Source organism: Nannospalax galili, unplaced genomic scaffold, assembly GCF_000622305.1.
Source record: "Nannospalax galili isolate Female #2095 unplaced genomic scaffold, S.galili_v1.0 scaffold139, whole genome shotgun sequence".
Lineage (NCBI taxonomy): Eukaryota > Metazoa > Chordata > Mammalia > Rodentia > Spalacidae > Nannospalax > Nannospalax galili.
Window position 1 is genome coordinate 3,668,963 of NW_008345884.1, and position 23,322 is coordinate 3,692,284.

At 42.1% G+C, this 23,322-nt stretch overlaps 1 protein-coding gene across 10 annotated transcripts in view; it reads left to right on the forward strand.

The window, feature by feature from the left end:
• The window catches only part of Osmr (oncostatin M receptor), a 70,224-nt gene extending 48,056 nt beyond the window's left edge, over positions 1–22,168 (forward strand). For 7 of the 10 annotated variants that reach the window (XM_029567791.1, XM_029567790.1, XM_017800348.2 and 4 more), the window contains 11 exons: positions 895–1,037; positions 2,252–2,405; positions 9,319–9,395; positions 10,664–10,886; positions 12,493–12,672; positions 13,806–13,910; positions 15,479–15,652; positions 16,977–17,144; positions 20,405–20,486; positions 20,953–21,025; positions 21,589–22,168. In XM_029567791.1, the coding sequence (XP_029423651.1) occupies positions 895–1,037; positions 2,252–2,405; positions 9,319–9,395; positions 10,664–10,886; positions 12,493–12,672; positions 13,806–13,910; positions 15,479–15,652; positions 16,977–17,144; positions 20,405–20,486; positions 20,953–21,025; positions 21,589–22,146 (1,937 nt within the window). In that variant the 3' untranslated portion in view covers positions 22,147–22,168. Of the gene's footprint in view, positions 1–894; positions 1,038–2,251; positions 2,406–9,318; positions 9,396–10,663; positions 10,887–12,492; positions 12,673–13,185; positions 13,715–13,805; positions 13,911–15,478; positions 15,653–16,976; positions 17,145–20,404; positions 20,487–20,952; positions 21,026–21,588 lie in introns of those variants that run through there. The other 3 variants (XM_029567795.1, XM_029567796.1, XM_029567797.1) reach the window with 3 other exon arrangements.
• The last annotated feature ends 1,154 nt before the right edge of the window (positions 22,169–23,322 follow it).

The following is a 23,322-nucleotide window of genomic DNA, read 5'->3' on the forward strand; positions in this document are numbered from 1 at the left end:
AGCCAGAAGCCGGGGGCTTTAATTACCTTGCTTTGGCATCACTTCTACCATTGTGCCCTTATCCAAGGCCAAATGTTGGGAGGATTCATGGAAAAACACAAGGTGAATGGACTGCCAGTTCAGTAGCACTTCCAGTTCTGGTGTGCTGTCTCTTTGCTGCTTCCCTTTGCTGTTCTCAGGCAGCTCCCTGTGAGTCATCCACTGTACGCAGTGCAATAGACAGGATGGAACGTGCTTCCTCCATCTTTTCCAGAGCTGAATCCCATCCAGGGTTTGATTTCAGACACTGTATTTTTCAGTTCCCAAAATTTGAAATTACTTCTTTTTCCTTTTAACAGTTTCCATCTCTCTGTATTTCAACTGTATTTAGCTTTGGCTTATGAAGCTGTTTAGAATTCTTTGTGTAACAGTTGTACCCATATGGGTCATCTGGAGACTGGCATCTGTTGATGATCTTTTCCTTTGGCAACTGGTGACATTATTCTTTGAGGCTTTGTGTATTGGATTATTTGGAATTATTTCCTTGGCATGGTTAATCTCGTTTCAGTTATACTCAACGTTGTGTTATAACCTTCCTTCATGGGCTGCTTTTGCTACGTTTTTACTCTCCACCTGATTATGTTTAATTTTCAGATTCCTTATATACTTAGTTTTTGTAGTTTTCTTCAAAGTGTCTAATGCAATTACTATCAACATATAATAGCGAGTGAGATTGTCTGGTTGACATAATGCATATTGTGCACAGGTCTATTTTTGTTTGCCATTTTCTTGAACATAAACATAAAGTACTGCTGAACAAACAGATGAAAAAATGGACTGCGTATTTACTGAAGTCAGAAAGGACCTGCTTTCTGGATCTTTTTATTCATTTGTTTCTTTTTCTTTTATTGACAGTTTATCTAAAAGCTCCCCACAATGTCAGCCTTGAAATTATAAATACCACAAAAGCCCATATGACCTGGAAGGTGCACTCCCGGGGGAATGACTACACACTTCTGTGTCAGATTGAACTCCTATGTGAAAAAGAAGTGATACATGTAAGAACATTCCTTACTTTCCTATTTTAAAAATCCTTTGATGTGCCTGAACAGAGAGACTGTAGAATTAAGAGTTTTACGTTGGTGGCATACTCCTATAACATAGCATTCAGAAGGCTTACTCCAGAGATAACAAATTTGAGCAGGGCAGGGCTATGTAATGAAACTCTATCTGAAAAAAACAAAAACTCAACCAAAAACAAACAAACAAAAAGGTCCCTTATTCCCTTATTTCAGACCAGGCATAATGGTGCACACCTGTAATTCCAGTATTTGAGAGGCAGAGACAGGAGAATCACTTCAAATTGGAGGCCAGCAATATTTACATAGCAAATTTCAGAATAGCCAGGACTGCTTAGTAGACCCTGTTCACACACACACACACACACACACACACACGCACGCACGCACGCACACACACACACAATTCCCTCACAACAAAAATCATTCAATCAATTCCTTATTTATATCTTAGTTTCATAGTGTGGATCATCTTTTTTAAAACGGCCATGATGGGGGAGTGGGGCTCATGAGATCCCTACTCTTAACTGAGGAGTTTTGCAGGTGATGGCTGCTGAGGGAGGATCAGTTTTCTCCAGTGGTGTGGCCCATGGTAGGTTACCCACGTCCACCTCATGGCCCTATACTTATGCACATACAGGCAGCACTGATTGTGCTCAGTGGGGTTTTCTGTTTTTGTTTGTGTGTTAGGTCTTTTTGAGACAGGGGCTCTCTGTAACCCCAGCTGGCCTGGAATGTGCTATGTAGACCACGTTGATCTCAGTCTCACAGAGATCTGCTTGCCTCTGGGATTAAAGGCATGTACCACATACTTGGCTCCATGTGTAAGAAATAGAAGACATGATGTTGGGAGGAGGATATAGGGGAATCTGGGAAGAGTTGGAGGAGAATAGTGAGAGATGGATATGATCTAAATACATTGCATTCTTATTCTTGTATAAAATTACCAAAAAAATTACAAAAGAATATATAATAAAAAGGACCATTGAATTTTTTAAAAGAGGGGTATGAAATTAATCTAGACTTTAAGCACTGAAAATAAAGCCTCAAGAATTATTTTCCCCTCAAAAAGGACGAGGTCTTTTTCCAAGTGAGAATTTGCTGTGTTCTAATTTGGCTTTGCAATGAGGTATATCTACAAATACTTCTGTGTTTTTGTTTTTTTTTTTTTTTTCCTTCTCCTCTTGACCCAGGAGCACAATGTTTCTGTCCACATGAGTGGTGACTACCTCTTCAATGATCTGGATCCTGACACAGAGTACAAGGCCAGTGTGCGCTGTGCAGATGCCACCCACTTCTGGAAATGGAGTAACTGGGCTGAAAAAACATTCAGCACACCTGAAGCCGGTATGTGGTATGTTCAGCTCCCTGGATTGAGCTCACAGATCTAAGCCTCAGGAAATGGGTTAGCTCCCTGCTGATCCTTCACTTCTACCAAAAACCGAGATGAAAGTATTAGAACAAAAAGACAGTGCCAGTTTTTTAAAAATTAGATTAAATGCCTAAGGAGTTAAAGCATTTGACATCGGTGTAATTTCTATGGTACATTTTCTCTCTTGATTATAATTTTTCCAAAGTATTTTCTCAACTGTGGCTGGAGTCGCATTGGGTTTGGGGCTGCGTACATGGAGTGGATCTTTACCTCAAGACTAGGAACAAGTAGAAGTGTCAGTGCCACAGAAAGCACTGGTCTCACACTACATAACACCAGACTGCGTTTGGGAATGTAGTGATCTTCAGAGCCTTGATCTGTAGTAAGTGCCTTATTCCAGCACAGGTACACTTGTCCCCACGGTGCAAGAACTCACTGTGTTTGCAGTGTTAATGAAAAGCAGAACATGATAAAGCACTAGCAGCTCACATTTCTAACTGTTCACCATGCTTTTCTTTTTACTCCTCACTACTTGTGCAGGAATTGTTCTTATTCTCCTTTCATGGAGGAGGCCACCGAGGCACAGACAAGTGATGTAACTTCACCAGTCTAGCCAGTAAGGGACTGCACTGGGACATACCTCGTGGCTTGGCTCTGGAGCTCCATCCCAACTACAGCTGAGCACTGTGCTCTCTCTCTCTCTCTCTCTCTCTCTCTCTCTCTCTCTCTGTGATGTCATTACACCTTGAGATTGTGCTGATTCAAGCACTAGCTATGTTGCTGCCAAGGAAGGGTTACCTGTGTAAATTTGTCCTTTCTTGCTATTTGTGTATAGACAGCAGTGTTTTCTGGGAGGACTATTTAAAGGAGGAAAACAGGGCACATTCTCAGAATCTATGCATGAGATGGCCATGTTTGACTCAGCACCCCCTTATACCCCATGGTTCCTGCCTATCTCACACCCACCAAGGCTCTGATTGTTGTTCTTGGGGGTAACTTCCCTAATAATGCTGCTGTGGCATACACCTCAGCTCTGTATGATTAAAGACTTTTAATTTTAATAGTGTTGCCTTGCTTTACATTTTTGTTTGTTTTTGCAATATTCTACCAACATTATAATTAAAAATTTGCTTAAAAGAAAAATAGCAAAAGGTATAATGTCTTTGGATTATAGTATAACAAATCCCAAAAGATTTCCCTTTGCTTTTGGTAAGAAGAGGAGATAAGAGCTGGAGAGATAACTCAGTGGGTGCTGCCAAGCCCAACTTCTCTTTCCTCCAGGATCAAACCTGTGTTCAATCCCCAAGGCCCACGTGGTGGAAGAAGAGAACTAACTCAAAAAGTTTTCCACATGGGTTACATTGCACACGAGCACACACACACACACACACACACACACACACACACAATCATAAACAAGTAAAGGCAAAAAAATGTTTTTAAAAAAATGAGATGAAAATGTTGATAGTATATAAATATTTATTGTTCTACTAACATTTTCTAAATGCTGGAAACATCAATATTTAAGTGGATTTTAATAGTGGGATGTGATGGCAACATACCTTTAATCCCAGCACTTGGAGGCAGAGGCAGGTGGATCTCTGTGAAATTGAGGTCCACCTAGTGTACATATTGAGCTGCAGACTAGCTGGGGCTCTAGAGAGACCCTGTCTCAAAAAATGAAATTTAAAAAAATTATAAGTGGATTTTATTAATAAGTGAAATAGCATTCATGGAGTTAAATAACAGCATAGCGGTACTGTATTATATCTAAGTAACCAGCACTCTCAACTAGACCAAAACACTCTTTTTGTTGTTATTGTTCTTTTTGAGACAGGGTCTCCCTGTAGCCCCAGCTGGCCTGGAACTCACTGTATAGACCAGGCTGGCCTTGAACTTACAGAGAGCTGTCTGCCTCTGCCTCCTTAATGCTGGGATTAAAGGCGTGTGCCACCACACCAGGCCAAATACTCTTAAAAAAAAAAAATTAGTTGTTTTTTGAGTTTTTGAGACAAGGTCTCACTATGTCGATCAGGCTGGCCTTAGACTCACAGAGATTTGCCTACCTTTGCCTCTGATGTGCTGAGATTAAAGACATGTGACACCATGCCCGGCTTATTTTTTTTAAGATTTATTTTTATTTATATGTGTGTTTTGCCTCCATGTATGTATGCATACTACATGTATCTGGTGCCCACGGAGGCCCTGGAACTAGAGTTAACAGATGGTTGTAAGCTGGCAGGTGGGTATTAGGAACTGAACCCCAGTCCTCTACAAGAACAGCCATTGCTCTGACCCACTGAGCCATCTCTCCAGACCCCAAAGCACTCTTTTTACTCTTTTTTTTTTTTTGATTAGTAATTTACAAACCAGCTCAAGATTTTGCTTGGCATTTATAGCCTGATACTGTGCCTGAGATTTCAATAAAGTTTTAAGTTTAATATTGGCTTCTCTAATTATTTATTTAGCAAGTTGAGATCTGCTTTAATAGATTTTAAACATGTTTGATTGCCTTTAAGTTTTGTATGAAGTATCAGGAACTAAAAGGAAAAATGAGTTGGTTACTGGGTCCAGCAGACTATAATTTTATGAAGCAGAGACAAATGCTTTTTGCTGAATCCCCTAGCAGTTCTTTCACTGAGGTATTTTACATCAGATCCTCTTCTTCCCACAAATGAAAAATAAAAGAACATAGGGGGAAAAAAGTGAAATGCTTTTATTTTGTTAAATTTTGTGACAGTTGATGCTATGCTACTTTGATGCTTAATATACAAAATTGTAAGTCATTTCAGGATGAAGAATTTATATTAAAAAGTCAGATAAGGGATGCTATAGCTTTATTTTCAGACGCAGCTAAGATAATTTCAGCATCTTTGCAGATTGAGGCTGAGGAGGAGTCTTTGAGGATGGATCTGAATGTGGTGTAGATGGCATCCATGCCTGTGAGTCTCTGTGGATGTGCTGAAAGGATGTCAGTGATGCTCTCAGAAGATAAGCCTGGCTGTTCCTGTAGCCAGGGACCTTAGGGATTCTGTCGTCTTATTCCTGTCAAAGTCTGAGTGTGAAAAAACTGACAGAAAATGTAATTCTATGTAGAATACAGAGTAATATGCACATATCAAGCTAAATTAATTGTAAACTAAAAACTACCTCCTCATCTTTATCTTAGTAGGACTGTCAGTTGTTTTTTTTTTTTTTTTGGTCTTTTTGAGACAGGGTCTCCCTGTAGCCCCAGCTGTCCTGGAACTCACTATGTAGACCAGGCTGGCCTTGAACTCACAGAGATCCACCTGCCTCTGCCTCCTGAGTGCTGGGATTAAAGGTGTGAGCCACCATGCCCTGCTATGCTGGGTTTTTAACTGACTTGAGCTTACACAGGTTGTGCCATAGAGGAATTAAAAATTTTATTTATTTATTTATTTTTATGTGTATGAGTGTTAATCCTGCATGTGTGTAAGTGCACCCATGTCGTGCAGTGCCCGAGGAGGACAGAAGAGGGCATCAGATCCTGTGGAACTCAAGTTACAGATGGTTGTTAGCTGCCATGTGGGTGCTGGGATTCAAATCGGGGTCTTCTGCAAGAATAGCCAGTGCTCTTAAACACTGAGCCATCTCTCCAGCTCCCACAGAGGCTTTTTTAAATGAGCATTTTGTTAAACTTAGGTCATGTAACTTAAGCCTGAAATTGGCCATCAGCTTCCTGAATGATGTTTTAGCTGAGACCCTGTCTACCATGGGTTCCAATGGCTTCACTCTTCAATCTGGGTTTTTTAAGCAATTGGCTTAGTCTATCTGGACTTTACCTCCTTATTTAGAGAATGATGTGAACAAGAATACCTGCCCCATAGAGTTTTCAGGAGAGTAAACAATTGAAAAAATATTTATACATATATAGAAAACATTTGGGACAGGCCTGACACCCTTCTATAAATATTAGATGTTGTACACACTTAAATTCACTCTAAACAGTTTTAAAGGGAGGTATCCAGAGTGGGCTTGGGTAAGAGGCTGGTTCAGCTGGTTGGCGATGTAGCTCAATAGAACACTTGCCTAGTATGCTTAGGGGCCTGGGTTTAATAACCAGTACTGAAAAAATAATAATACACAGAGAGGGAGATAGACAGATAGACATGGAAAGAGAGTGATTCTTCCTCCTGGAGCAAGCATATATTCATTATAAATCAGCCAATCAGTAAAGGAGTTTACAGAAATTTGTAAGGAACGGAGAGAAGAAAAAACTAGGGCATTAAGCAGGCTGCCCTCTGAATTCCTTAGGTCACTTTTCACTCATCCCAACAGTTTCTGGAGCTTTCCCTAAGTCCCAGGCCCTGAGCCACATGCTACAGTTTCAAAGTTTGACAAGCCAAGGTCCCAGCCCCAGTGATGCATCTTCCAGTTTCTTGCCAGGGAGACCACAAAGTAGACTCTTTAGGAAAAGTGCCTGGATCCATGACGGAGGGAATGGGCAGCAGGTGCCTTGCGTGCCCACAGGAGACAGCTGACCAGCTCGGGCAGCAGAGGAGACAAGGAAGTATTTCTAGGCTGTGACTCCAGAAAGTGACCAGCTGGAAGAAATCATGAAAGACAGGAAGACCCTGAGTTTTCTGCCCTCAAAGGCCAGGCGTTACTGTGCCTCCATCTCAACCTTGCAAATGGCACAAGGAAGCAGCAATGATCTAGAAAGTCCAAAAAAATGGGAAACTGACCTAACTTACCTCTTAGAATGTTCAGACAAATTAAAAGTCTTTGGTGGCTTCCAGAGGTTCTAAAGATGACACTTACTTTTTATTTATTATTTTTTATTTTATGTATATGAAAGTATTGCCTGCATGTAAGTGCACCCATGTCATCCAGTGCCCATGGAGGTCAGAAGAGGGTGTGGAATCCCCTGGAACTTAAGTTAGGACAGTTGTTAGCTGCCAGGTGGGTACTGGGAACCGAACCTGAGTTCTCTGCAAGAGCAGTCAGTGCTCTTAACTGCTGAGCTATTTCTCCAGCCCCAAGGATGACACTTACAAAGGTTTCTTGTTTAGAATTGTGTTCCGGGGTATTTGGTCTTTTATTACTATTATTACTGAATTTAATAAATACATATAAATGCACTGTTATCAAATTTATTCCTTTTCCCTCCTCCAATTTCTGCCCTATCTCCCCGCCTCCACTATTCCTTTTCAACTTCACATGCTCTTTTTTTAAACCCACTGAGTGCATAGGTGCAGGACCATCTACTAGAACATCAATAGCCTCTCAGGGGCTTTAAAGAAATCTGACTCTCCCTCTTCCAGAAGCCACCAGTTGCCAATAGCTTTTCAGCTAGTGCTGGAACTTCATGAGCCCCTCCTGCATCTCTGCTGGGAATTTGGCTGGCTTGACCTTGTGCAGATCTTGTGCATGCAGTCAAAGCTGTGTGCAATGACACTGTCATGTCCAAAAAATACTGTTTTGCTGCAGGCATTCACTGTCTCTGGCTCTTACAGTCTTTCTGCCTGCCTCTTCAGTGATGATAACCACTGAAGCCTTGGGGGTAGGGTGTGTGATACAGCTGCCCCATTTAGAGTTTATTACTCCATACTCTCGTATTCTCTGCATGTTGACCAGTTGTGGATCTCCCTACTGGAAAAAGATGCTTCTCAGATGAGGGTTGAGACATGCACTGATCTATGGGTATGAAAACAAGAACTTAAGGGGTAGTTTATTACTATGTCTGTTTAGCAGAATAACAGTATTAGAGTCTCCCCTAGGGTCTATGACCTAGCCAGCCATGGATTTTTGGCCCAGTTTACAATACCAGATATGAGTTCTATCTTGTGGAGTAGGCTTTAGAATCCTCAAAAAATAGTTGGTTATTTCCACAACGTTCATAGCACTATTGTGCAAGTGGGCATATCTTGCCAGGTCAGTCATTTTTGTAGCTCCAAGTGTTCACAGCTTGATAAGACAGTTGATTATTTTTCCCTGCCAATAGCATGCAAAGCTCCTTCCAACACTATGAAAACTAGCCAGTAGGGATGAAGCTTCCAGTTTGTACCAGCTTGATTTCTCCATATCCTATGACTGAAGTAAATGTGGTTTCTTTAGCAATAGGAGCTCACCATCAAGTTCTGGAGGGGCAACCAAGAGCAATAGAATCACTTGTAATATTTTCTGGGGTCCACGAGACCCCTCTGACCAACAGTTTGAGAAGCGGTAACTCACACCTGGCAATGGGCTTTTTATTTGGTGGTCTTCTATCCTCTATGTTCTATCCTGCTGTCACATCTCCCACCCTTTCTAAGCCTTTCTGTTACACCATTCCCCTTTCACATGATCTTTTTATATCTCCTTTCCCTTGACACCTCTCTGTGGCCCCTTAGTAGTTTCTTGCTTTGTATTTAATTTATTTATTATTTAACTTGCTTATTAAATTTATTCAGTTTAAACACACATGTCTAGAGATTCAAATCTAGAATCCACATTTAAGAGACAATATGCTGCATTTGTCTTTCTGGGCCTGATTATTTCCAGCTCCATCTATTGATCTGCATGTTTCACAATTTCATTTTTCTTTACAGCTGAATAATATTCCATTGTGTATATGTGCCACGTTTTCATCATCCATTTATCAGTTGATCTGTTTTTAAAAGCACCTACCATACTCATATGAAAATGTCTTTTAGGTAACATAGTACTATGTGCAATGAATATATACAAAGAAGAAAATTTAAAACCCCTTCTATGTGTTCTTGTGAGGAGTGAGCAGTGTGGCTGTAGACAGGGATAGAAGTCACAGAGGTTACAAGCAAGCCCTGGAGAGGACAGGCAATCACTCTGGCTTTAGAAGAACATGGGGTGTATGTTCTGCTCTGTACATACATCATGACCCAGATGCTTTTCTCTGGTTAATTTCAGCTCCCTCAGAGGCCCTTGATGTTTGGAGAATAGTGAGGTCAAAGAATGGAAGTCGCATTGTGACCTTATTCTGGAAGGTGAGCATGCAGCTTTGAAAGGTCTGCCTTGTTGCTACAGAATAGCGACTCAGTCCCACTGGGACTGGCCTTGATGTCAGTCCCATAGGGTTTGGAGAAGGTAGAGAGATCTGCTCCACATCCATGTCCTAGAGCTTAGACTGCAACTTCCCTGAAATCCCATACCATGGATGGTCAATTCTAATTTCTAGAACCTTCTCTGAATATTCCAAAAGGCTGCCTTCTGCAAGACTCAAGGCAAGGGTATATGTCAAGAATAACATACTCTAAGCTATGGATATTTAAATATAAAACTTAAAAGAAAATTAAGCTATTAAACTGTAATTAATAGAAGATAGATGTTATTCTTCTGCCTGGCTTCATATACCACATGATGATCTGGAAGGCCAGCTTTGTATTCAGAGTTCTCAGATTCCTCAATATCTTCTACCAAAACGTGGTGATTGAAGAAGGTTGGTCCTTGGCCACAGCCCACCCAGCTATTCGTTCCACTTTGAGTTTGGCACATTCTACAGAGCTGTACCTGCAAATGTACGGACTTGCCAGTCCTATGTCTGAGTTTTGTATTCCCAAACCCCAGAGGACAGATGCTTCTTGGTCTAAGGTCTAGGGGTACATATAGCAGGGCACAGCCTGTCCTAGGAAAGGCAGACCCAAGGAACAGATGCAGGGTGCAGGCCTTGGACTGTAGGGGCAGGGAATTCTCTGCAACCAGGAGGATCCTCTAGAAGAGGCAATATGGGCTTAGCAGTGGCAGGGGTGGTAAGGAGGCATGACTAGATGAAGGAAGGCCAGGACCCAGGTTCTTCCTATAAAAGACTGGATGCTGCTTCTATCCATGGGTCTTCTCTTGGCTGCCTCCCAAGTCTTACTTTCCTCCAAATCAAAGAGTCTACATTCCTCTTGATTCTTGACTTATTCTCTGGTCTCTTGACAGTATGTTTGAATATCATCCCCCAAATGGTCCTCTTCTCTACGTGCTTCAGTTAGATTGGAATGCCTGATGCCAAGCTTGGTGTTGAGGTGATTTCTCTATTGAACTGTGTGAATGTGTATGTACATATGTGTTTGCTCATGTGTTTGTGTTTGTGCATGTATGTTGATGTGTGGGTGTGCTGGGTGTGTGGGTGTGTGAATATGTGTATATATGCTCTTCTGCACATGTGGGTTGGGCAGATAAGGAATGGAAGAAATGTAAAAGTAATTATACAAGGTCCTTTCAGAGTAAAGCCCACTTTAAAATAATTTATCTTTTTTTTTTTTTCCAGCCACTATCAAAATCACGGGCCAATGGCAAGATCCTATTCTATAATATAGTTGCAGAAAACCAAGACAAACCAGCTAAGTCAAAACATTGCTCCATCCCAGCACCGGCCTCTGACACACAACTGACACTTGACCAGTCTTCTTACAAGCTTCACATCACGGCCAACAACAGTGTAGGCATGTCACCTGAAACGATATTGGTTCTCTCTAGAGAATCTGGAAACCGTGAGTTGGAGTTGATCAATTTGCTTTTCATTCTCTGTGAAAACATTGATGATATTTATAAGTAGTGACAGATAAATTGAGAAAACAATTACTTGAGGCAGCCAACTATTGCTAGTCATTTCCTTTGGAGCCAGGTGCATCTGCAGGTTGCAGTGGGATGGTGTCCACGTGATGGCAGTAGATTTAGCCATGGCCCAGCACACTGTTCCCGTGTTCTTTGGTACACTTAAGAATGATCTAAAGCCGGGCATTTCTGAGGAGATAGGAGTTGTAGTTTGGTATAATGGAGAGATATATGGCTTGGGAGCTGGACAGGTGTCTTAGTTATTTTCCAATTGCTATGCTAAAATACCCCAACAAGAGGTGGGTGTGGTGGCCTTTAATCTCAGCAATCTGAGGCAGAGCAGAGAGATCGAGGCCAACCTAGTCTCATAGCAAGTTCTAGGACAGCTGGGACTCCAAGGAAACCCTGTCTCTAAAAAAATAAAAAATCTAAAATTAATTCAAGTACATGCAGTCCACAACAGTCCTCCTTGAGAGTTAGGAACGTGTCTGTAGCTTTGTGGCTTATGAGATATGGACCACATGTACTCTGCTGTAAGCAATATTTGTCCACTGTTGTCACATATAAAGAGCTGATGAAGCAGCTGGGCACAATGGAGCATGCGTACAACCACAGCACTCTTGAGGTTGAGGTAGGAGCATTTGGTGTTCGAAGTCAGCCTCTGCTGACTATATTGAGGGGGAGAGACAGTCTCTTTGAAGGATGGGACTCGTGGAAGGACATCTGGAGACACAAATTTGATTCTAGAGACCTTATTTATATAGATGATAGGTAGATAGATAGATAGATAGATAGATAGATAGATAGATGATAGAGTACATTAAATTTGTGGGGGATAGTAAGGGAAGGTGTGGATGGGGGCTCTAAATACCATCAAATTATATTGTATGAAGATCACAAAAATTCAGTTAAACTTTTTAATAAAGAAAGTGGACCATTATTTGAATTCTTACAATAGACATTCCAAACTTAGGTTTATAATTCTTAGCAAGCTGCTTGTTTGAAGTTGAAAATATGACTTGAAGGATGGAGCTAGAGGAAACACCCCCTACTAGATCCTCTGTAGCTATTAGAAGCTCTTTCCTGGAGATATAGTGTTCCCATTTCTGTGACAAAATACCTGAGATAAACAACTCATAAGAGGATAAGGTTATTCTGGTTCATGGTTTCAGCGGTCAAAATCCATGGTTGTTGGCTTGGTGTTCTTTGTCCTGTGGGAGGGCAAAATATTATGATGGGTAATGTGTGGTAGAACAAATTGGTGCCTAAGAGGCAAAGAGAGGGCAGAGCCTGATGATCCCCAGTGTCCTCTTTTACAGCATACTCAATAACTTAACTTCCTTCCACTAGACTCAAAATCTTATCAACACCTCCTGATAGTGCCATGTTCTGGGGACCAAGGCTTTAGTTACAGAAGCCTCTGAGGGACGTTTTAGACCATTACTATAAATAAATATTGCAAGTGTTTATTTTCTTTCTTAGAAATTGTGAAAACATACAATTAATTACATCAAAAGCATTAATCTATTTATTTCTATACAGAAGAGGTTGTTGAGAAAAGAATTAATGGCACAAAAGATGGATTCCTTATTTCTTGGGAGCCCAGGTCTAGAGATGTCATAAGTTATATTGTGGATTGGTGTGCTCATTCCCAGAACCAGCTCTGTGATTTACAGTGGAAGAACCTAGGTCCCAATACCACAAGTACCATCATCAGTTCAGGTAAGAACTGAGTCATCATTCATCTTGCCATGTCCTCTTTGCAGCAAGTTCAACTTGGATGTCTGGTCTACCCTGCAGATACTTTGTGTTAGGCTGACAATTTTGAAATGGTAAATCCAGCTTGGGTACCTGAAGTTCAGATTTGATAAGAATGTATTCCAAGCTTTGAGCTTTAACTCTACTTCTGCAGAATATGCCTATGTAGAACCACAGTACAGCTTTTAATAAAAATTCCAGCACTTGGGAGGCAGAGGCAGGCGGATCTCTGTGAGTTCAAGGCCAGCCTGGTCTACATAGTGAGTTCCTGGACAGCTGGGGCTACAGGGAGACCTTGCTTCAAAGAAACAAAACAAAACAAACAAACAAAAAATTTTTCATCTAAAATAGAGGGGCATTAAAACTGTTTTACAGAGAAAGCTTTTATAGATGTAGCAACCATTACAGACGGGAGATTTTTAGGACATAGAGTTGATGAGAACCAAAAATCTACTTTTACTTTCAATAAATTTGTAGAACTTGAGCTCTCACTGCCCACACTGGATTGATAACTTGAAGATTGCTGTTTTTGCCATCAAGAGTCCAAGTTTATGGCTTAAGCAGGAGGAGTGGCTGCACCATTTACTGAAGGAGTGATGTGGGAATTTTCTAGGACCAGGAGGTGATGGAAACCACTGGTGGGGCCTGGCGGCTTTTCAGGTAGATTGCAGAGGTGCAGGCCACAGGGGAAGGAAGGGAGTGGAAATAAGGCTTTCAAGACCCTGGGCTTCAATGGGAAGACAGTATACTGTGAGGAGATTCAAAGTCAAAAGCAGGGTTGAAATGGTGGAATGTCTGGTCTGACTCTGCACTCAGTTATATGCATATGGAGGAGAGCCAGCTGGAGGAGGATTCTGGCTCCAGAGGACACTGCAGACAACAGTCCTGTGGCTTTATTGGAGGCAGCACTGTGGGGTCCATGTTTACAACATGGGAGATTCTGAGGGTTAGTGGAAGGAGGGAAGTAGGTAAAGATGAAAGATCTTGAGAAGGAAATTATCAGAGAACTTAGGCTCATTATCCATTCTTTTGTTTTTCAGAACTACAAAAGATGCCATTTCTATCTTGTTAAAAATCTTTTGACTTTTCTTCTCTAGATGCTTTTAAACCAGGGGTCCGTTACAACTTCAGAATTTTTGAAATACCTGTGCAAGGGCCTGTTTATTTAGTAGAGAAGCAAACAGGATACACTCAGGAACTGGGTAAGTGGAAGGCCTTTAGCATGCCCCTCACCAAGATTTGTTCAGAGCCATCTGTAGACTTCTAGCTTTGGGTTTAGGAAGATTTCATCCCTTGCTTAATTTTATGGTCCCATTTTTTTAGGAATTGTATTAAAAATTTTAATCATATAATCAAAACATTTTCATTAAATGTGATTTCTAAAATGTTATACAAAAGATGAAATCATTGCTGATTTTAAAACCCAAAAACTAATATCTAGTTATCTTTTATTATATCCTGACATCTCTTTTTCTATGCTGATACATGCTTTTAATGGGATCTCACTCTACATAGTTTGTAAACTGCTTTTTTGATTGATGTTACTTTTTGATTGATGTTCTTTCTCCTGCACTGGGATTACAAATGCCCCATCATGCTCAGGTTTTTGCATGAGTCCTCAGGCTCAAACTTAGGTCCTAATGCTTGCAAAGCAAACACTTTAGCCACTGAATTATCACCTCAGGCCCATGGTAACAGTTTTTGAATAAAGTTCTGGAAGTAGAATATGTACCAGAGGGTCTTACCTTCTGGAATAAGTTTCTCATTTCTTTTAGATGTTTAATTAAGATTTTTTTAGTCATGTTGTGAAATATCTCTCTGTAAAATTTTACTCTCTTTCCATCAGCAGAGTGGGGATGTCCACTCTTCCCACAGAAGTGCTTAGTCACATTTTTGGCATTCAAGTCTCTGGATTCTGAAAGCTGAGCTGTCAGGCCCTTGATTGCCCCACACTACTTAGATGAACTCTGAGTCTTTGTTTCAGGGAGCTGATCTGGAGTTCACAGCTGGCTGAGAGCGGGGCAGGAGGCATGTTGTTTGTGTCTGTGTGTAGACAAATGTGTGTAAATGTGTGTGTGTCGGGGACAGACCCAGGAGAAGCTTCACAAGATGTTTCCAGAGTTGTGTGGTGAAGCTTGGATAACTTGTGTTGCCTTGTCTTGGGAACTGGAGTTCTTCAAATCCCTTGCCTCTTTGAACATAGCCTGCCTTTTTCTCCCCTTCCCCTTCAAAAAAAAAAAAAAAAGAAACACTATTTAGACTTCAAAGCAAAAATCAAGCCTAAGACGGACCTTTCATCGTTTCCTTTTTCCCTCTGTGATTTTTTTACAAATTACCCAATCTCTCTGGGCGTTCATGTCTTCATTTGTGAACGGTTTGAACAACATAATTATTCACCTCCTTCTCACCTCTTACAAACTGTCTTGGCATACATTCTCAGGGGAAACGTAACTTGGCACAAGCCAAAGCAAAAATCAAGCCTAAGACGGACCTTTCATCGTTTCCTTTTTCCCTCTGTGATTTTTGTACAAATTACCCAATCTCTCTGGGCGTTCATGTCTTCATCTGTGAAAGGTTTGAACAACATAATTATTCACCTCCTTCTCACCTCTTACAAACTGTCTTGGCATACATTCTCAGGGGAAACGTAACTTGGCACAAGCTCGTATACAGTCTCTAAAGCTGGCTGTGGTCTGTGTTTAGCTTACACAAATGTTCTGAGACCATTTCCAAACCATGACTGCTTTCTTATTTGAGCTTCTTTTCCTAGCTCCTTTGGAGAGCCCAGAAGTGCTCACGAGTAACTTGACCTCACACTCCTTCACTCTGAGCTGGCAGGGTTATGCCAGCCAGTTCCAGGCTGGTTTTATACAAGGGTACCGTGTCTATTTGAAGTCCAAGGAGATGCATTGCCACTCAGGATGGGACAAGGTGCTTCTTTCAGGTGACGCTTCTTCCCTTTTGTTCACTTGGACTCTCAAAATCTCACTATTAAAAGCACTGAAAAGCGAGGCCTGGGTGTCTTCCCAGCCTTAAGAAAAAAGTACCTAAAAGGCTGTCTCTACACCAGGGCCAGACTGATGCTCCTCCGGTGTCATTTTAGGATCAAAAGGTGTTTAAAACAAGTGAGGAGGCAGAGCCAGGAAGGGTGTGTGTGTGGTGGGGAGTATTTTAATTCACTTTAAAATCAATGCAGTTCTGACCATCATCAGCCCCTTCAAAAACATTGACACTCTGGAAACTTGCTGGTCTCCCTCTTTCTTTTTTAATTTGTTTTAACTATGTTATTATTATTTCTTTTGATGTGCTTATGTTTCTGTGGTGGTAAGGACCGAAGTTACACATATTAGGTAAGTAAGTTGTCTATCATCCTTAGCCCCACAATTTATCTTTTTTTGTTGTTTGTTTGTTTGAGACAGGGTCTCACTGTAGCCCCAGGTGGCCTGGAATGCACTATGTAGACCAGGATGGCCTTGATCTCACCAAGATCCACCTGCCTCTGCCTCCCTAGTGCTGGGATTAAAGGCCTCACCACCACCCCTGGCCAATTTATCTTTTTTTTTTTTTTAATTTTTTTGATTATTTTAATTTTATGTGTATGAGTGCTCTTCCTGCATATAAATGCATCCGTGTTGTGAAATGCCCATGGAGACCAGAAAACAGCATTGGATCCCTTGGAACTGGAGTTACAGATGGGTGTTAGTTGCCATGTGGGTGCTGGGAACAGACTCCAGGTTCTCTGCAAGAGCAGCTAGTACTCCTACTCACTGAGCCATCTCTCCATCCCCTATTTTTAATCCTCTTGTTGGATTCTTACTGTTTGGCAGAGCTCTATTTGCATTACAACATTCTTATTTAGTGGATGTTTTGTTTATTGTGTCATGTCTTGAAACTTTTCCCAGAGTCCTCAGAGTTGTAAAATTGTCATTTGGTTTTGGGTTGGTTTTCAAATGCTGATGGTACTGATGCAGCTGAAGTAACAGCATCCTACTCTCTTACAAGGTCTCCACTATAGTCTTTTCTTTTAAAATAGGCAGGGTCTCATGTATCCCAAGAGGCCCTTAAACTCACTGTATAGCTGAAGATAACCTTGAATTTAAGATCTCCATGCTGGGATTATAGGCATGTGCCCTCACATACTATTTGTTCAGTGCTAGGAATCAAACCCAGGACTTCATGCATGCTAGGCTAGCACTAACCAAGCAACACTCAGCCCCTGTACCATACTCTTAATATGTTTTCCTTTACAACTTTGCTTTTAAAATCAGATAATTCAGTGTGCTGCAATTATGACATCAAAGACCCAAAGCAAAAGATATTCACTGTGGAAAACCTGAGGCCAGAATCCGACTATGAGTTCTCCGTGAGGTCATACACCAGTGTTGGTGAGAACCAGAATGCTACCTTCATGATGGTCACGACTCCAGATGAGCACTGTGAGTTTCTCCAAGTCAACTTTGTCCTTAAAACTGAATTCCTGGGAAATGCAGAGCTTACAGAGCGGTGGACTTAGGCTTCATCTAGATGGGGATTTTTCAAGTTTCTTTTCCTTCCAGCCCCTTCTCTTTCACACACAAAATGTTATTCAGAATCTAAGTAAGAGTGGCACTAATGTGACCAGTTATGGTTTGCAACCTTCCTCTTGTCCGCTGATGCCTTTCCCTGGAAATCATTCAGAGTCACTGAAAAAAATCACAGCATATTTTAGCAATGACATCAGAAGAGCTGCGTCTCTCTGGCCTGGAATGCACGGCCCTGGTAGTATGGTGGAAGAATTCCTTTCTGCCTCAGTCTTCTTTCTGGTTGGGTTCTCTGAGGCAGCATAGTGGCCTCCTGCTCTGCTAGGCCTACAGGGACAGTTGGAGCCTGGCAAAGTGTGGCAGGAATAAGGCAGGTGTGTTACCAGCTCCATGTTTATGGGTTCTGCTGAGGAGAGCATCAGGTGATGAGAACAGTCTTTCCAAAATGCACTGACTTGAAAGGTGGATAAAGGAGAGAAAGGAGCACAGTAGGAGCTGGTTGATGGGGAACTGTTTCCATGGCAAACTCCAACAGCCACTGACAGGAAGTGGGGGGGGAGAGAATTCAGCTCTGATAGAGGACAGGGAGGAAGCCCACATCTATATTTTTAGTTGCCTCTCAATTTCTTCCTGAATACCTTTCTTTCTCTTAATCCTAATGCATAAAATCTGTATTAAAATCTTGTAGTAAACTCCAACTCAGCCTTAGATTGGCTTGTCCTGAAACTTTGTTCTGAGATGAAATCAAGATCCAGCTTTGAGAGGTCTCTGAAAAATTAAGGGAGCATCTCAGGTTGCTAGTAGCACTTGTGGTGTCTCTGATGTACCACAGACGCTAGGATTAGGAGCATTTTACAAGTGTGTGTGTCGGCGGGGGGAATCTTCCATGAAAGACTGGCAAGGGGCCAGTCTGAGGAGGCCTTGAAGACACTCTAATTTGAAAAAACAAATAGGCTCATGCTGGATGTTTCCAGCCTTCTCTATAGTGCCCTTAGCTGAAGTCTGAGCTGTATGGATAGGACAGCCACATTGGGTAGGACAGCAGGCCTTGGGGTGCCCTAACTGGTGAATGGATATACACAACAGCTGTGGTAGTTGGTAGTAACAGGCTGGCTCTCCTCATTCAGGTCCAGGCTAAAGTGTGGCCTTAGGTCTCCAAGCCCATGTCCAGAATTCACATTAGAGTCACATTTGAGTCAATGGTTTCTGTTATTTGAGCATTCTTGCTACTTTGAAGTAATTATTGGGAGTGGGGGTCAGTGATTTTCTTTTTTAGACAGGGTTTCATATATCCCAGGTGGCTAGGGAAGACCTTGAAGTCTTCCTGCCTCCATCTCCCCAAAGCTGGAATTAAAGTTCAGAAGAGGCATCAGATCCCCTGGAACCAGAATTACAGACCATCGTTAGTCACCATGTGGGTGCTGAGAACCTCTGTAAGAGCAGCCAGTGCTCTCAATTGCTGAGCTATCTCTCCAGCCCTGTAAATCCAAAATCTTAACAATTTTTTTAATTGACTGTAGCAGTCACAGGGCTGGTCTCCAGAGCAAATTTTCTGGGAGAGTCAGGATGAGCTCATCCTTACCTTGTCTAGGACCTTGGTTTACTTGGGGCTGTTTGTTGAGGTACTTGCCTGGTCTTTCTCTCCAGTGCCTTGTGTTGCCTTACATTCCCATCTAGGCCTCTACTGAGGGCAGCTCTCCTCTCCAAAACTCCAGAACTATCCAGCACACATGTTCCCAAACCAAGCTCTAGCCCAGGCATGAATTGGGCTGAAGAGTGGGGAGAAGACAAAAGGTATACAGATGGAATAGAATGGAATGTCCATATACACAGCCCTCAAAGCCTCCCAAGCAATTTGCATAGGAATTTGTTCACCCACACAAGTAAATGATTGATTAGTCAAATTATTTGCAACCAGAGCAGGAAGAACATTGAATAAAAACAATACAGTTCTGGTTGACACATCTGAGGAGAAATAAAATGGAATTATTAATGGAGTAAGACATACTCGGGTAAATTAATCTGAGACTACCTAGAAGGCTCACAGGCTTCTCTCACCTGCAGCCTGCAGCCACATGTACCCCAGGACCGTTTTGAATGTAGCCCAACTTACAGTACTATGAGATTTTTATGATTTGGAGTTGGGGGTGACTACACTGCACAGTTCCTGAGAATGAACTTTGTAGATGACAGTGTTGTGTCACAATGTCAAAAGGTTAGACATGCCTGAACAGAGCCAGTTTTTAATGTGTAATAAGCAACCTCAGAATCTCAGTGGCTGACAATCATTTGTCTTCTGCCAGGGGTCCCCAGGTCAGCATGGTTTGGCTGACCTAGTCTGGGCCATACTGACCTCCAGCCTTGGTTCTGGCTTAGGTGTGTTTCATACAAAGTCACCAGGGCTCATGTTGAAGAGGCAGAAGTACCTGAGGCATATTCTGCCCATAGCGGATGACAGGAACACAAGGAGGAGACTGTGCAAGCAAGTTCCTACACAGGCCATGGCTGTAATTCTCCTACCGGCCAAACCAAGGCGTGTGGCCAAGCCCCCAGGCAAGGGGCAGAAAATACTCCCATGTGCCATACAGCTTGGGTTGGAAGTATAATTCCAATTCTACAAGTGAGTGAGGAATGGGAAGTCACAGTTCATTCTATCAGAAATAATGAGTTTGAACCATAGAGTGTGGACTCATGGCAAAGGGCACCTTGCATTGGTTGGCTGGTATTTGTTTTTGAGACAGAGTTTCATATGGCAGGGGATGGCCTTGAACTATATAGTTGAACATAACGTTGAACTCCTAATCCTCCTGCTTCCACCTACTGAGTGCTGGGATTACAGGTATGCTCCAGCCACCATGCCTAGCTTGGTTGGCCTTTGTTCTTCCTTGTCCAATTAAGTTTCCCCAATAAGTTTTATACAGATCAATGTTTTCTATAAACCCAATAAAAAATAAGACCTATTCATTTGTGAGCTGAAGTGTTTTTCCAGAGTTAATTCATAAAAAAGAACTCATATTGAACCTTGCATACACATAGACACACACACACACACACACACACACACACACTTGACACACTTGAGGAGTAACACTCATGAGAAATTCTTGCTCATGAACTTTTATTACTTTGAGGAAGTAGATGTATTTATGAAGAGTCCTTTCTTTTTCCTTCTTCAGCCCACATGCTGCTGAAGACAATGTTGCCCATGAGTCTCTGTGTCTTGCTCATCATGGTTGTGTGCTACTGGAAAAGTCAGTGGTAAGTGACAGAGGAAGACTAGCTAAGAGTCACAGAAAATCCTAAGATAGAAAAGACTCAGAATAATATGAGAAAAAGCGTGCTGAAAAAGAAAAGGAAGCAGAGGTGAGAATATGCCATTCATTTGATAATTTTGCCACCCAGGTCAGTACATGGAAAAACAATACATTCCAAACAGGAGTGTGCAGAAGCTGCTCAGCAGCCATAGCTAATATTTATTTCTTACCTTGTACCTGGAGTGTTCTCAGTGCTTTATATAAAATAGCCATGTAATCCGTGTAATGACACTCTAAGTATGGCAATTATCTCTTTTAACTAATGAGGGAATTAAAACAAGGGGAGGATTAAGTAATTTATTTCGTGGAGGATAAATCAAGGATTAGAACCTGGGGAATCTGATTCGAGTCCTCACTCTTAACCATTCCACCAAATCATGAATTCTATCTCGTTTTCACTGTTCTTCTAGGGTGAAAGAGACATGCTATCCTGACATCCCAAACCCATCCAAGAGCAGCATCCTGTCACCAATAAAATACATGGTAAATGTGGGGACATTGTACACATGGCACATACCTGTTAAGGACTAATCCAGCCAAGCATCGTGACGCCCACCTGCAGTCCCATCATTTGGGAGGCAGAGGCAGGTGGCTGTGAGTTCAAGGCCAGCTTGGTCTATGCAGTGAGTTCTAGGCCAGCCAGTGCTACATCATGAGACTCAAAAAACCAAAGGCAGAAAGAAAAAAAGAGATGACTAATCCAGGTTTGGGGGCTTTATTGATAGTACTTTCCTAGATCTCTACAGAAAATATGGCAAATTAGAGCCACTTGAAAATCCAGCCATGAAACTGGGGAGCAGCTTAGTGGAAGAATGCATGCCTAGAATGAGTGAGGCCCTGTGTATGATGCCAGTCTAGACAAACCAACTAAGCAACCAAGCAAAAATGTGATTGGAAATTTGATCTCTTCTGTCTTGGTGAATCATTTGGCTTTCATCATCACCTCTAAGTAAACCTGTGACCAGGAAAGCCCATGAAACTCTAAGTGAACTCTGACACCTGGGATGCACACACTTTATATTCATATATATTTGCTTCCTTTGCAGCAGAACCCTCATTTGACAATTATGAACGTCAAAGACTGCATTCCAGATGTTCTTGAAGTTATAAACAAGGCAGAAGGCACCAAGACACTGTATACAGGTGCTGGGAAGCTACATGCAGAAAACGTGACTAAACTTCCCCCTGTGCCAACAGAAAAGGATTCCTGCGGCCCTGTGCCCTGCATCTTTTTTGAGAACTTTACTTATGATCAGTTAGCTTTTGATTCTGATTCCCATGGCCATGTTCCAGGACCTCTAAAAGACATACTGTGCCAGCTGGGACCACTGACCCCACCTAAAAATTTACTAAATGTACTAGGAAATAGCAACATGAAGTCCCTGACTGGCAGTCCAACTGAAGAAACTAGCTTGATTTATGTGTCTCAGCTGGCTTCACCCACGTGTGGTGACAAGGACAGTCTCACCACAAACCTACCCAGGCCAGTGCACTGTTCAGAATATAAGATGCAAATGGCAGTTCCCCCAAGCCTTGCCTCACCTGCCTTGAGTAAGAACAGTGACCTGTCCTCAATGATCCTTTTAGGAAAAGGTGAACCCTAGGGTTAACCAGCAAGAAGCCAGTTCATACACTACAGGAATTCAGGGGAAAGTGCCCTGGCCCTTAATTCCAGAAGCGGACACTGTCTGCAGGACTGAATTATAAAATAGCACTACAGACTGATAGAGCAAAGCTATGCAACTTGACATTTGCCCTGCAAACTTCCTCTAGAAACGGCAGGATTCCAGAGTATGCCAACTCACCTTATCACAGTACACCTGACCTTGACATCAGCCTCTCCACAGACCTTGCCCATTCAGGACTGCACAGAGTGGCTGTGATCCTAGGATTTCAGTTTTTAGTGAGAGAGTATCTCCATTAAAACCTACCCTCATGTTTAATATCTTAAGGGTAAAGCTGTTAGAGTGAATGCTTTAAGACCAGAGATTTATTACTGGATCACAAATTGTTCTGAAAATTTATTGCATTTAATGGAAAAGTTCCATATTTTAGACTTACCTTGAAATAAGAATTTGTATCCATTGAGACAGTAAAAAGCTCTTTTGGAGCCTAGACTGAAGCTAACAGGTCAGATGTGTGAATGAAACAGTAAGATCTTCACAAGGATTCTGCTGGTTGGCCTACTGCAGTATCACAGGGCTGGCAAAGAACTCTGGACTTCGTGTCAAGTCGGTAGCCGCCCTCCATAGATCCAGTCTTCTTAATTTTTGACTACCTCAGAATAGAAAAGAGAAAAGTTCAGTCATTGATTCTTTTCACATTTAATCCTGTCCTCTTGATCAAGGAGGCCACGGAGACCCCACCAGATGGAGCTGAACCAGTGTCCAGTCTACAAAGAGGAGGGTCAACACAGAGGAAACATTTCTTCCATGCTTCCAAGTGAAGCTAGCCACGGTTGGGCAGGACCTTTGACTTATCTTCACACAGATGGAACTGGTAAAAGAAAGGAGCCAGGGGCTCCTCCCAAGCCCACATGACCCCTGAGGAACAGATCCTCAAATGACCTTAAGGGTAAAAATAAATTGGTTTATCTGGGCTGTAGGAGGTGAAGTGCCAGGCCTAAGCACAGGCCGCACTAGAGAGCACAGCTTCCGCCTTGAGAACACAGACCGCGCTTCTGCAAAAGAGCCAACCTATAATCTGCCCCCGGACCTAGAGACTGATGACACAAGCGGCCTGGATGAGAGGATCTATCAGGGAGCTACACACCAGCTTTG